Raw genomic sequence first — 15,503 nt, 5'->3', positions numbered from 1 at the left:
CAGAAGTCTTCCCTGGTTTGTGAAGAAATAGGGTAAGACATTGTTAATTGACTTGGGACTCTTTGATATACTATACTGGATGAGATTTAATCCTGATAGAAGGAATGTCCAGGGAAAACTATAAAGGATGCTCTTTAGTTGTTAGTCTTCTTTGTTGACTAAGAAAATAACCACATCCTTTGGTCATTCTTATAAAATAACACAAAACAACATTGTTCTTTTATTTCTAGGATTTACATTATTCAGCTGTGCTATAGGACCTTGGGTAAGGCATGTAGGAAACAGGCTCATTTTCCTCATCTGTTTAAAAAAAAAAAAAAATTGGGAAAGGGGGAAGATAATAAATGTGCCTGGCTCGTTATACAGGGTTGTTCTAAGGGCCAATATAGTAGGATGGTGAATATGAAAAGTGCTACAAAAATGTTGGTTTTTATTAATGTGTATTTATACCAAATATCCCTAAATGAGACCAATACACCTCTTGAGGTGTTTATTTTTCACAGGATCCAGCATAGTTCTGAGCACATACTAGGACCCTATCATATAAATAAGTAATATAATTAAGGACTTATAATGGTGTTTTTTATAGTTGTTGGTTTTTTTTTTTAATTTTAAAATGGTTGCCAAAATTTTGGATCCAGTTGATTTCACATTATATTTAATAAAAGAAGAGAATGTCACTCACCTTCTGTTAAATGTTTTCCTGTGGCCATATTTGCCCAGTTTAGTTTGGACATAGAAATGCTTTCTCTGAAGGCAGTGTCATGGGCCCGTGGTTCTGCCTATTGTACTTTGCATGTAGCGTGACACTCTGCTGATCCACCCACTTGAGGGAATTTAATGGCATAGCAGGAGTGGCAGCTTGGACAAGTCTGAGTACAATCTGTGATGGTCCGTGAAAGTCTGTTGAGAGGAGAAGGGTAGGCAAAGAAAGAAATGGTGAAGAGAGAGAGAGGACATTGCCGAGGGGTAAATAGATAAATGTAAATCAGAAGCGGCGGTACCCAAAGTACTTTTCAGTAAGGATTTGACAGGAGTACAACGCCCGGCCATCTGGTAGCCATCTCTACATGTGAGTGGATGGGAGGCTATGACCAATCTCTTCTGGCTTTGTGTGGCCTTGCGGCCCCTTTCTCACCTCCTCCGCAACATGTACATAATGTGACAGAGAAATTGCCATTGGTAAAGCTCTCTATTGTTTCTGTGCAAAGCGTGGTTCATATCTTACTGCTACAGTTGCTCTTGCCTCCCTCTGCATGCTCCACCCATCTCCTCACAACAGCTGCTGCAAGTTAGTAACCTCCCCCCGCAACCCCTGCCGGCTTGGTACATATGTCTAGTCAGTAGTCTAATATTGTAATCCTTACTCTACTAATTCTTGGCTAGAATTCCAGCCAAATGGCTACAATGAAATTGCTGTAATAGACCAGAAGAAACCTAAATTCAGGCATTTCTCAGAAAACGCCAATTAATTTATTCTTTGTTTTCATACTTGCCTCTCTTTTTTCTTTATTTAAGTTGTTTTCCAAGTGAAGAAATCCCTGTCTAGTTCAGTGTATTTCATGAAGGTGTGAACCCGCTGGCCCCGATTACCTACTAGAATGTGGCCTATTCATTTATACGTACCACTGACCAGTGTCCCATGTTTATTAACCAGCCCTGTTTCTGCCTTCTCCCTTTTGGGAGGGTTGGTAGATAGAAAATTTCATCTAGAATAAACATTAAGAGTAGAAGATATAATTATAAACTCTGGCCTCCCAAAAGCTTCCCTTGGAAGGAACCCCCTAATGTGAATCTGTGGTCCTTGTGAATAATAAATGCACACAAAACATATTCATAAAGACATTACACACTGAGCCACTTGTATCCTGTTTCCTGGACGTTTACCAAATCCAATGGGAGAGTGGAAGTCTAATGGATTGCCGTTTTCCTCTCCTCCACCCTTTTTCTGTCTCTTTCCTCTCTGCCTTTGCTCCTGGGACAATTGCAACAAGCAGAATAAAGAGGAGTTGCCTTGAGATAGGCTGTGTCCCCATTTGAAGTCCCGCTAGACTTGTTTTAATTCTGATCATGGGCACACTGTGGAGTGCGTTGAGATAGTACTGTTGACCAGTGGTCTGTGTTCCCATGTGTAAAGTCTCTCCACTTCCATAAGAAATTATACTCCCACAATATGTTGAGAAAGAATATTACTGCCATAGCACTAGATACTTTAAAATCTAGCCAAGTAGTTCTTTCCTGCTTAGGAAAGTGAAGGGGGGGGGGAGGGGTGAGTTGAAAATGAGAAAACATGTAGAAAAGTGAAGATAATCAGTAATGAAACACTGCCCAGTCCTGTACCATCTTCATGATTGGTTGTGTATTGAACCATTGTGACCCATAGGGCTCTCGTTGGCTGATTTTCAAAACTAGATCACCGGGCTTTTTTTCCTAGTCCTTCTTAGTCTAGAAGCTCCACTGAAACCTGTTCAGCATTATAGCAACAGGCCAACCCTCCATTGACAGATGAGTGGCGGCTGGTGGCTGTGCATGAGGTGCACTCTGTGGGCTTTGAACCCGGGTCTTCCTCATGGAAGGTGAGAATTGTACCACTGAACTACCACTGCTCCCAGATCCTGCCCATAAGGGACATATAATATAGTTGAAGGAGATGAGGCATGTGCATAGTTAAACTTGAGGCAAAATGGAGCCCTGGTGGCACAGTGGTTAAGAGCTCGTCTGCAAACCAGAATGTCGGCAGTTCGAATCCACCAACTGCTCCTTAGAAACCCTATGGGTCAGTTCTACTCTGTCCTATAGGATCTCTGTGACTCCATGGCAACGTGTGTAGAGGCAAAATAAGATGTGCCCAGTGGGAGAGCTTCGTCTAAGATATCTGGAATCGAAGGAAGGTAATGGAATACGGTTTTCATACTGGTTGTAGTATCTGACTTGTTCTGCCAGGTTTCAACTGGCAGAGGTAAGAGTGAGGTATTTCAGGTGAAGGAATGGCATGAGCAGAGTCACAGGTGGAAAAGCACAGCAGTGTTTGTGTATAGTAACAGTGCTGAAATGTAGGATAAAGGGAACACTGGGTGATAAGGTGGGGAGGGAAGATAGGGTTGTACTAAGTAGCCTTGGCTGAAGGTCTGGCTAATTCAGCAGGGAAAAAAGAGAGCCTTTGGAAAAAAAGCTCAGAGTTGTGCTTTTTAAGATTTACCTGACAGTGTTGTAAATAAGTGGTTTGAAGCAGGGAGTCTTGTGGAAGTTCTTGGCAGTAATCTGGAAGAAAAAAATGAGTGCCTAAACATAGGTGACAGCAGGAAGAGTAGAAGAGTGGATGCATTGAAACCTTGCAGAGAAAGACTCTCTATGATCTTTGGGGACAGAAAACATAGAGGGCACAAAGGGGAAGGGAATGAGGCCTGGGACTACCTTTAGCAAAGCAGAAAATTATCATTTTTCACCCTTCTGTTTTCACCCTAATGATTTTTTGTTTTCTTTAGGGCTTCATAGCCATTAAAATAATAATAATAAAAAATACTATCTATGGGACAAAAGAAAAAATGTAAGTATCAACATTTAGCAAATTAAAAAGATTTTGTGGAGCCAGCCAACAGGTCCTCATGAAGCAGGAAGTTGAGAAAACCATTGAATATAGCACAGAAGTGTAAAGCCAGGCATAAAATGAGAAATAGTTGGTCTCTGTTGATAGAGGGCTACTGGTGACTTCTTCCTCAGGATCAACCACCTCTTTTTCCTTGGGAATTGCTAAAAAAGTGCAAGAGAGAATGTTCCATCTCCTAAGCAGATTCCCACTGAGCTTAGGGCATGTCCCACCCTTGGACACTCTGGGGTCCCATCCTTCCTGCCATCCCACTGGTCATCTTGGCTATGAGAAGGATGGTACTCTCAGTGTGTTGGATATTTCTCTAATTGCAGTTTGGAACTCCTAATGCCATAGTCCGTGCTCATTAGCTCTTACATGCTGAATGAAAGCTGTTGATGTACTTCAACAAGGCTATTAAGTTGGCCAAGTCCACTTTGCTCCAGCTTGAAAAGAGCTGTCTACTACCTCTTCTTTCTGGGAATTATATCCCAATTTCTCAGTGACACACCAGAAACATCACTGTAGAGGGAGGAGTGGATAAGCATTGGAGCCAGCCAGACCAGAGATGTAATGCTGGCTTCCCCACTTACCAGCTGTGTGACTGATGCCAAGTCACCCAACCTCTCTGGGACCCAGAGAAGCAGGGCTATTGTGATGCGATGATTGAGATGAAAGAGTGTCTATAAACCACCTATCAGTGTTTGTAACTACTGTAGGCTCATTACATAGTAGGTTTTTTTCCTCTAAAGCTTTTGGGACTTTGTCCCTAACCCTGCTGTTTATTAACTTTGCTTTTTACTGGATCTGAGCTTTTAGACCTGAAACCTCCCCAGGGTCTACTACAAGGAACGTTGGCTCATAAAATAAGCAAAACGTGAAGAGGCTCTGGAGGGTGCAGCTGCAGCTGCAAAGTCCTTACCAAGCTACTATGCTTATTATTCATTAACACAGCAGCTTGGTAAACCTAGGTAGATATGTTCCTGAAGGTTCCACATGATATGTTTACTCTAGTATGAAACAAAGTAATCAAAGTAGTATGGCCTTTTGCTCAGCATTATCACCATCCACCACATACTAGTAATGTTTATTTTTCCAGATAGTTGGCTTGTATTTAAGGATAAGCCTCATGCAGAGAGCTCCATTTTATCATTTATATTAACGATAAGTAGTGGAGAAAAGAGGATACTTTTTGAAGCTAAGTTAGTTTAGTTTTCTCATGGTTTATAAAGGGACAGAGATTTGGGAAAAGGAAGCAAATATTTTGGCTAATGTGGTTGAACACTGTAATCTGTTGACAAGTAAAGATTATCAGGTATTCTGTATTTTGCCACTTCCTTTGTTACTTAACAAAATGCTATTTTTCATGAGCCTCAGCACACCAGGCTGGACTTCTCAAGGAAAGCCCATGGATAGAGGACGTTTCAAACTAATATTAAAGCCAAAAGAATTAGAATCCTGTAACATCCCCCAAATTTAGTTTATATTAGGGTGTGTGGGGTGAGGAGGCGGGCTCTAGCTTTTTAACACAAGTCTTTCAGACAACTAGATGAGGTCCTAGGAAAAGACGACTACTGCTCCTTTAAGCTCTTATTGTGCAGTTTAATATTTTAAAATGTGACCTTTTAAATGCGTTGCATTACAGCTGTGAACATTATCAATTGAATTTAATTAGTGAGCCTAGGGTGTGGAATGACGTTTGGAAGGACTTCCGCTAAGCTTATGCTAAGATTGGCTATTGGGTGCTCTGACATTGAAATGGTGAGCATTTTGAAGGAGGACATTCTGCGAAAGCAGTTTTTGGCTGAGGAGTTGTCATTCTGGTCAGTGGTAACAGAAGTGTTCTTGAGAAATGCCAAGCATTTCTCAAGCTAAAAGAACTGAAGAAAAAATTCAAGCCTTGAATTGCAATATTGAAGGATTCCATGGGGAAAATATTAAACAACTCAGGAAACATCAAAAGAAGATGGAAGGAATACACAGAGTCACTATACCAAAAAGAATTGGTCAGTATTCAGCCATTTCAGGAGGTAGCATATGATCAAGAACCAATAGTATTGAAGGAAGAAGTCCAAGCGGCACTGAAGGCATTGGTGAAAAACAAGGCTTCAGGAATTGATGGAATACCAACTGAGATGTTTTAACAAACGGACGAAAGACTGAAAGTGCTCACTCGTCTATGCCAAGAAATTTGGAAGGCAGCTACCTGGCCATCCAAATTGAAGGATCCGTATTAGTGCCCGTTCCAAAGAAAAGTGATCCAACGGAATGTGGAAGTTATCGAACAATATCAATATCACTCGCAAGTAAAATTTTGCTGAAGATGATTCGAAAATAGTTGCAGCAATAATTGACAAGAAATTGCCAGAAATTCAAGCTGGATTCAGAAGAGGATGTGAAACGAGGGATATCATTGCTGATGGCTGAAAGCAGAGAATACCAGAAAGATATTTACCTGTATTTTATTGACGATACAGAGGTATTTGACTGTGTGGATCATAACAAATTATGGATAACATTGCGAAGAATAGAATTCCAGAACACTTAATTGTGCTCATGCAGAACCTGTACATAGACCAGGAGGCAGTTGTTCGAACAGAACAAGGGGATATTACTGTGTAGTTTAAAATCAGGAAGGGTGTGCATCAGGATTGTATCCTTACAACATACCTATTCAGTCTGTATGCTGAGCAAATAATCCGAGAAGCTGGACTATATGAAGAAGAATGTGACATCAGGATTGGAGGAAGACTCATTAATAACTTGCGATATGCAGATGATACAAACTTGCTTGCTGAAAGTGAAGAAGATTTGAAGCACTTAATGAAGATCAAAGATTACGGCCTTCAGTATGGATTACACCTCAACATAAAACAAAAATCTTCATAACTGGACCAATAAGCAACATCATGATAAATGGAGAAAAGGTTGAAGTTGTCAAGGATTTCATTTTACTTGGATCCACAATCAATGCCAATGGAAGCAGCAGTCAGGAAATCAAATGATGTATTGCATCGGGCATATCTGCTGCAAAAGACCTCTTTAAAGTGTTCAAAAGCAAAGATGTTACTTTGAGGACTAAGGTCCGCCTGATCCAAGTCACAGTGTTTTCAGTCATCTCGTGTGCATGCCAAAGCTGGACAGTGAATAAAGAAGATTGAAGAATTGATGCATTTGAATTATAGTATTGGTGAAGAATACTGAATATATCACAGACTGCCAGAAGAATGAACAAATTTGTCTTGGAAGAAGTACAGCCAGAATGCTCCTTAGAAGTGAAAATGGCAAGACTTCATCTCATGTACTTTGGACATGTTATCAGTAGGGACCAGTCCCTGGAGAAGGACATCATACTTGGTAAAGTAGAGCATTACCAAGAAAGAGGTAGACCCTCAACAAGATGGATTGACACAATAGCTGCGACAATGGGCTCAAACATAGCAACGACTGTGAGGATGCCTCAGGACCAGGCAGTGTTTCATTCTGTTGTACATGGGGTTGCTATAAGTCAGAACCGACTTGATGGCACCTAACAAAAACTAAGTGTAGGGGTAGTGTAGATGGTTAAGCGCTCTACTACTAGCCAAAAGCTTGCCAGTTTGAACCCATCCAGAGGCACCTTGGAACACAGGCCTGGCGATCTGCTTCCGAAAGGTCCCAGCCTTGAAAACCACGTGAACACAGTTCTACTCTGCACACATGGGTTCGCCATGACTCGGAATCAACTTGACGGCAACTAACAACAACCGAAGTGTGAGCGTCATGGTCTGTCTTTGAAAGAGTTTGTATTTGGCCTACAAGACTAACGTGCAGGAAACAACCAGTAGAAGGTAGCTTGTGATCAAGTTTAATTATGAGCTCTAAGAATTCAGACATGGAGCATGTTAATAAGAACTGAAGTTTTGAAGGGAAGTAGCACTGGAGCCAGATCTTGAAGGTGTGAAATGAGGCTGCTAGGTGAAGCATTTAAAAGATGTGGTGGTGAAGCTGGGTAGTCTAGAATCAAGAGGATTTGCTTTGGAGAAATATTTTAAAATGGAGACACTGAAGAGACCGTAAAACTATCTTCTTCAATTCTTTGTTTTACATATGGTGAAGTCTGAGGCTGATGGCACGAAGTGACATACTGTGAGCCCGGATTATGAGAAGCCTTGAAAGTCATTCAGTATAAAGTTTAGGTGCTAGAGTGCCTTGTGAGAAATGAAGTGCATGGTAAGAGGAGTTTTTAGGAAGAATTTAGTTTAGAGTCATAAACCCTGTGTTAAAGCTGTAGTATTACCTGAGAATCCAGTGTTGTTATCCTTGGTATTGAAGAAATAATTTTACAAACTCACCCCTTTGGTTTCTGTGACCTCTGGTGATTCCTCTCCACCCCACCTTGTCTTCCTCACTCTTCCTCCCTGCACACACCTTCCATACACAGGAATCCTACTTGTTCACACTTCTATGTTAATGCTAGGTAAGGATCAGGTATTATCCTTCCCAGAAGTATTTGCATATTAACTGGGACCAAACTTCAAGAGAAAACAGTGCCTCTAAAAGTACTTTCAGACATCAGTGACTTCAAGTTTCCTGTGTCCCTAAAATCAGAATGTATAGGTGGAGCAGATTGGAAGGAGGTGAAGAGGATACTGTGTCAGTGTGCTCTGAGGCACCTGAATATCTAGTGCAATGCCTGGCACTTGGTTTTTCCAATTGCCGTTGAGTCGGCTTCAACTCATGGTGACCCCATGTGTCAGAGTAGAACTCTGCTCCACAGGGTTTTCAATGGCTGATTTTTCAGAAGTAGATCGCCAAACCATTTTTCTGAGATGCCTCTGGGTGGACTCGAACTTTCTACCTTTTGATTAGCAACCACAGGTGTTAACTTTGCACCACACAGGGTGGGACTGGGCACTTGGTGGGCGCTCATTTTGTTACATGAATGAATAAAACTTTTTAGTAAATGAATGAATTAATGAATAAGACCCAGAGACCCATAGTGTTGACAGGGGGAATAGAAAAGATAGATGAAAATAGACCTTTTAAAGAAGGAAATAATATGACTCGATAACTGTGTAGCCCCGAGACAGTAGGGGAAAAGAATGTTTAAAAAGAAATCCGTAGATACAGAATCCAGCTGCTTTCGAGTTCGGCGGCAGACCAGGAAACCAGGCGAGTCCTGTATTTCATCATAGGGACACAAAGTTATCATTTTTAAGTATTTGATAACGTTCCTTCAGTTCACCTGTTTACAAGTTATGTGAATTCTCCTGTTTCCTGCTTCTTCTACCTAATGCCCTCTGTTCAACTTTTTCTCCCATTTCTGTGTGCCCAGGAAAACGAGAGGATTTCTTACAGGAGGACTCGAGGAATTTTTACCCTTTCCTTAAAAAAAAAAAATTTCTGTTGAATCATTTCCGACTTATGGTGATCCATGTGTGTCAGAGTAGAACTGTACTCCATAGAGATTTCAATGGCTGATTTTTTGAAAGTAGATCGCCAGGGCTTCCCTTCAAGGCACCTTTGGGTGAACTGGAACCTCCAAACTTTTGGTTAGCAGCTGAGCTCATTAACAGTTTCCACCACTTTACTCCCCTTTTACTCTCATCTAAATTTGTCAGTTTAAAATTTCTTTAGGACCACATTTATTAAAAAAATAAATAAATAAATAAGCGTTTGTTTTAGAAAGTTAAGCTTACAATGACTTTCACTTTTTGCCTCCCAGTTAAACAGAATATGCTGCCCTTGGTTATGCAGAGATAACGTGCTGTCTGCCTCCAGAAGGCAGCCCTGCTTTTAACAGGCGAGTTTGCTGGGATCTGTGTAAACACTCTTGCTTGCTGACCAGTAGTCTGCATTTATGAGGCCCTTGGAAAACCCACAAGCTGCCGAGAGTGACCGTGAATAGCAAACTTAATTTGGTTTAATGTGTTTTGGCTTGTTTGACCTCACCAGAATAAAAAATGTGCCCGTTTAAGTGATTGTATTGGGAGTTAAAAAAAAAATTCTGGAGAAATTGATCTCTTTGTAAAACTCCTGGGATCATTTTAGTAAAGATTTAAGTCCAAGTTTAATGTCAGAGAGACTTGAGAAATGTTTAACATAGAGCTTTAATCACATATTAGGTTATTATGAGTTCTGAATTACAAGAGTCTGAATTACTATTTTTTTCTCTTGCTGCCTTTTTTTCTAGACGATTGGCTGGCAACGACCTTTCTTTTATCCACCCAAAAGCCTTGTCTGGGTTGAAAGAACTCAAAGTTCTGTAAGTAATGCAATTTTAGAGTTTCACAGCTGGCTGTGTATTTTCTTTCTGCATAGTCAACATGCTTGGAGCTAGGTTAAGCACAGTTTCTTTTAGTTCAGGATTAAAAGATTTGAGAAATGGCCAATGGGTAGTATGGGAGGCTAGAGGTTGATTTCAGCAAACTTGTGTCTAGATAACAAAAGTTAAAACCCTAAATAACAGACATTCTGACCTCCAGTGTATTATAGTTGGGAGTTAGGCTTTTTGTATGCCTAATGCATTGAATCAAAACCATATTTAAGCGAACTGAACAGTTTTGTTTCTATTTGCTATATAGTTATAACAACTTTGAATTAGCTGACCCTAAAGGGAGAAAGACTTACAGGGACTCTAAATATTAAAATCATTTTAGAATTAAAGGGGATTGAGGTGTCTATGATTTTTATCAAGCTGCATTGAAGGCTCTAGGAATTGACAAAATACCAACCGAGATGTTTCAACAAACAAATGCAATGGTGGAAGTGCTTACTCGTCTATGCCAAGAAATTTGGAAGGCAGCTACCTGGCCAACCAACTGGACAAGATCCATAAACATGCCTGATCCAAAGAAAGGTGATACAACAGGAAGTGGAAATTATCGAACAATATCATTAATATCACATGCAAGTAAAATTTTGATGAAGATAATTCAGAAACGATTGCAGCAGTACATGGACAGGGACTGCCAGAAATTCAAGCCAGATTCAGAAGAAGACATGGACCAAGGGATGCCATTGCTGATGTCAGATGGCTCTTGGCTGAAAGTAGAGAATACCAGAGAGATGTTTACCTGTGTTTTATTGACTGTGCAAAGGCATTCGACTGTGTGGATCATAACAAACTATGGATAACATTGCGAAGAATGGGAGTTCCAAAACACTATGCTCAGTGGAACCTGTACATAGACTAAGAGGCAGTTGTTTGAACAGAACAAGGGGATTCTACGTGGTTTAAAATCAGCAAAGGTGTGTGTCAGGGTTGTATCCTTTCACCATACTTATTCAATCTGTATGCTGAGCAAATAATCCAAGAAACTGCACTATATGAAGAAGAATGCAGCATCAGCGTTGGAGAAGACTCATTATGCAGATGACACAACCTTGCTTGCTGAAAGTGAAGAGGACTTGAAGCACTTACTGATGAAGATCCAAGACTATAGCCTTCGGTATGGATTACACCTCAACATAAAGAAATCAAAAATCCTCACAACTGGACCAATAAGCGACATCATGTTAAACAGAGAAAAGATTGAAGTTGTCAAGGATTTCATTCTACTTGGATCCATAAGTAGTGCCCATGGAAGCAGCAGTCAGGAAATCAAATGATGCATTGCATTGGGCAAATCCGCTGAAAAAGATTTCTTTAAAGTGTTAAAAAGCAAAGCTGTGCACGTGACCGAAACCATGGTATTTTCAATCACCTCATATGCATGTGAAAGTTGGACAGTGAATAAGAAGGACTGAGGAAGAACTGATACATTTGACTTATGGTGTTGGGGAAGAATATTGAATATACCATGGACTGCTGGAAGAACAAACAAATCTGTCTTGGAAGAAGTACAGTCGTCCCTTGGTATTGGTGGGGGATTGCTTCCAGGACTTCCTTCAGGTACCAGAATTCATGGATGCTCACGTCCCTTATATAAAACGGCACGGTATTTGCATATAACCTACACATATCCTCCTGTATACTTTAAATCACCTCTAGATTACTTATAATACCTAATACAATGTAAATGCTATGTAAATAGTTGTTTAATCACAACTGAAGACTTGCTCTGGAAGGTATCCTCTCTCTTCTATGAGTTTCTTGAGCTCTTCTGGGAATGCTGATGCTCCCATGATCTTTAAGTTTTTGATGCGATAGCACTTTGCATAGCTAGCCAGCCATCCCTTACTTCTTCCTTTAGCTCTCCTCAATCCCCTCACAGTTGTGCTTATAGAAACTAAGTGCTTTTTCATGCATAATTTTGCCATCAGCAGGGATATTCTTCTGTGACATGTCCTCTAGCCACACACTTAATGCTTTCTCAGTCTTTGCAAGCATTTTATCATGAATCAGAGAGATCATTTTTTGCCCTTATACGGCAGCACTAATACTTACATGAATTTCAGCTTCTTTCTGCTTTATTGTGCAAATGCTCTATTCTTTCTTACTGACTTTGCAGCCCACTTTGGCCAGCAACATGCCACTTTTCTAATGATCTTAGATTTTTATTTTCTCATCAAGAGTTAGCACTTTACACTCCCTCTTAGCCTTTGCAGAATTGCTTTGACCACTTAATTGCTTTTTAGGAGGCTTTTTTTTTTCCCACGGAAACAAAGGCTACACAACACAAGTTGCGAACGAACAAGACACAAAGTGAACAATGCTCAAACAACTAGTGCTAGAGAGACTGATGGTCTGTGAAATGGTGGGAGGCTACAGCAGAGGATGCCTACACATCACTTCATTTGCGAGGATTCAGCATAGTTCTCGGTGTGCAGCAAATTCAAGTTTTGCTTTTTGGAACTTTTTTTTTTCCCCGAATATTTTCAGTCCATAGTTGGTTGAATGTGCATATGTGGAACCCACGGATATGGAGGCCCGACTGTACAGTCAGCATGCTCCTTAGAAGCAAGGATGGCAAGACTTTGTCTTACGTACTTTGGACATGTTATCAGAGGGGCAAGGCCAAGATGGCGGAGTAGTCAGACGCTTCCGGTGGACCCTCTTACAACAAAGACCCGAAAAAACAAGTGAATTGATTATCTATGGCAGTCTGGGAGCCCTGAACATCAAAGGCAGAGTTGAGGAACTGGACTTGAGTGGCAGGTGGAGGGAGAGATGTTTTGGAAGCAGTGAGGAGTTACCAGACCTGACCTGGCAAGAGCCTGACCTCCTTCAGTCCTGATCAGCTCGGGGGTGAGCAGTGAGGCAGGTAAGCAGTGGTGCTCAGGAGGCATGTTTTCTGCACCGGGAGAGACCCAGTGCTAGAGAGTCTACATGGCCACCCAGAACCAGTGAGAAGCAGCCCTGGATTGGCGAAAGATAAGTAGTTGCGTATGGCCTACTGCGTGGATTGAAAACACCCCCCCTAGGGAAAAAACCTCTCTCCCATTTACCTCCCCGCTGCTTGCTCTGCAGTGGGTCCCAGACCAGGTTCAGCAACTGCTGAGTCTACTGGGCCAGAAGTAGGAGTCATTCTCCCTGCCTTGGAGAGTAAACAAGTTAACAAATGGGAAAAATAAACTGCTGGCTACCCTAAGCCAGGAACCCAGGGAAGGCACAACTCCTTTGCCTAGGCACAGGTATAAGGGATCCATGGACTTTGAGTGCCTTTCCCCTGGCATAGACTTGTGTGGGCCCATTTCAACAGCATAGGCCCTCATTATTGCAGTACAACAGGGTATATACCGGAAGTCTAACTTCAGCTGTTTCAGCTGTGAAGTGACAGGTTCTTGACATTTGACACTGCTCTGCCCATTAAGCAGGGTCTTCACCTACCTACATCAGGGGCCTGAGGACTGGTGGCTCCGCCCACACCGCCTAGCCACCTGTGATAGGGGCCCATGAATAAGAGGTGCCCCCCACTCCTTACAGGCAACAGCATTAGGTGCTCATAGTCCGGCTGCAAAACCCACCCACCTACGTGCTCTAGGGAACAGGGACATGCCTTCCTCCTGGACACTCAGGGGTGGCCATCAGCCGCCTGTCTTGCTCAGAGTGTGTCCTCCTGCTGCAGACAGTTGCCTGTGCCTATGCCAATCACCTATGCCTGTCTAGGTCTGTAAGTGAGAGCCTACACCACACACTTGGTGGCTATCTACCTGGGTACCTGAGCTGAATCCATACAGAAGGAGTTGGCGGACTCCTGCACTCACATACCTAGTAACAGATCTAACCACCTGTGACAGGACATTAGAGCTTCAAGGGTGCCAATAGTCAAACTAGCTCACATGAGCAGCCTATTTGGGCATATGAAAACAAAACAAGAAGCTAGGACACAGTAAGCAAACATAAAATAAATAAATATAATCACTTATTGTTGGCTTGGAGACAACAGTCAATATCAAATCACATAAAGAGGCAATCCATGATGGCTTCAGCAAGCTCCCAAAATAAAGAATCTGGAAATTTTCCAGAGGAGGAAAATTTCTTGGAATTACCAGAGGCAGAATACAAAAAATTAACATACAGAACTCTTCAAGAAGTTAGGAAGGAAATTTATCAAAATGCAGAACACGCAAGAGAAGAAATTAAAAAGATTAGAGAAGAGCATAATGACAAATTTAACAGGCTGCAAGAATCCATAGAGAGACAGCAATCAGAAATCCAGAAGATTCACAATAAAGTTTCAGAATTAGACAACTCAACAGAAAGTCATAGGGGCAGAATTGAGGCAATGGAAGTCAGACTTAATGAGATTGAAGATAAAGCACTAGACACCAACTTATTTGAAGACAAATCAGATAAAAGGATTTAAAAAAAATGGAGAAACCCTAAGAATTATGTGGGACTCTAAGAGGAGTAACCTACAAGTGATTGGAGTACCAGAACGGGCGAGATGACAGAAAATACAGAGAGAATTGTCGAAGATTTGTTGGCAGAAAACTTTCCCGATATTATCAAAGATGACAAGATATCTATCCAAGATGCTTATTGAACCCCATATAAGGTGGATCCCAAAGGAAAGTCTCCAAGACATATTATAATCAAACTTGCCAAAACCAAAGATAAAGAGAGAATTTTAAGAGCGGCTAGGGATAAACAAAAAGTCATCTACAAAGGAGAGTCAACAAAAGTAAGCTCAGAATACTCAGCAGAAACCATGCAGGCAAGAAGGCAATGGGATGACATATATAAAGCCTTGAAGGAAAAAAACTGCCAGCCAAGAATTATATATCCAGCAAAACTGTCTCTCAAATTGATGATGTAATTAGGGCATTTCCAGATAAACAAAAATTTAGGGAATTTGCAAAAACCAAACCAAAATTACAAGAAATACTAAAGGGAGTCCTCCGGTTAGAAAATCAGTAACATCAGATAACAACCCAAGACTAGAACACAGGACAGAGCAACCAGCTATCAACCCAGATAGGGAAGTCACAAAAGTAAGTCAAAGCCAAAACACTGAAAATAGGGAAACAGATGTCAATATGTAAAAGATGACAACATTAAAACAAAAAAGAGGGACTTAAGAAATATAGACATAGATTTTTCATATGGAGAGGAAGTCAAGGCAATGTAAAGAAACAAAAAATTGGTATAAACTTAGAAAAATAGGGGTAAATTTTAAGGTAACCAGAAAGGAAACTAACAATCCTACAAGTCAGCATAGAAAACTAGAAAAATATAAAGACTCAGTAAATACAAAATCAACAACAGTGAAAAAGATGAAAAGAAAATACATAAAGAAAAACGACTCAGCACAGAAAATTAAGTGGAACAAAGAAACTGAACAGCACACACAAAAAGACATCAAAATGACAGCACTAAACTCATACCTATCAATAATTACGCTGAATGTAAACGGACTTAATGCACCAATAAAGAGACAGAGAGTGGCAGATTGGATTAAAAAAACACGATCCGTTTATATGCTGCTTGTCTACAAGAGACACATCTAAGGCTTAAAGACACAAACAAACTAAAACTCAAAGGATGGAA

At 40.9% G+C, this 15,503-nt stretch overlaps 1 protein-coding gene across 2 annotated transcripts in view; it reads left to right on the top strand.

Moving 5' to 3' along the window:
* LGR4 (leucine rich repeat containing G protein-coupled receptor 4) overlaps positions 1-15,503 on the top strand; it is a 121,582-nt gene that overhangs the window by 72,020 nt on the left and 34,059 nt on the right. For both annotated transcript variants that reach the window (XM_004369731.2, XM_004369730.2), the window contains one exon: positions 9,762-9,833. In XM_004369731.2, the coding sequence (XP_004369788.1) occupies positions 9,762-9,833 (72 nt within the window). The remainder of the gene's footprint in view (positions 1-9,761; positions 9,834-15,503) is intronic.

Source organism: Trichechus manatus, unplaced genomic scaffold (assembly GCF_000243295.1).
Source record: "Trichechus manatus latirostris isolate Lorelei unplaced genomic scaffold, TriManLat1.0 scaffold00006, whole genome shotgun sequence".
In the NCBI taxonomy this organism is placed as follows: domain Eukaryota; kingdom Metazoa; phylum Chordata; class Mammalia; order Sirenia; family Trichechidae; genus Trichechus; species Trichechus manatus.
The sequence above is the reverse complement of the archived record's forward strand: the minus strand, read 5'-3'. Positions and strand labels throughout refer to the sequence as shown.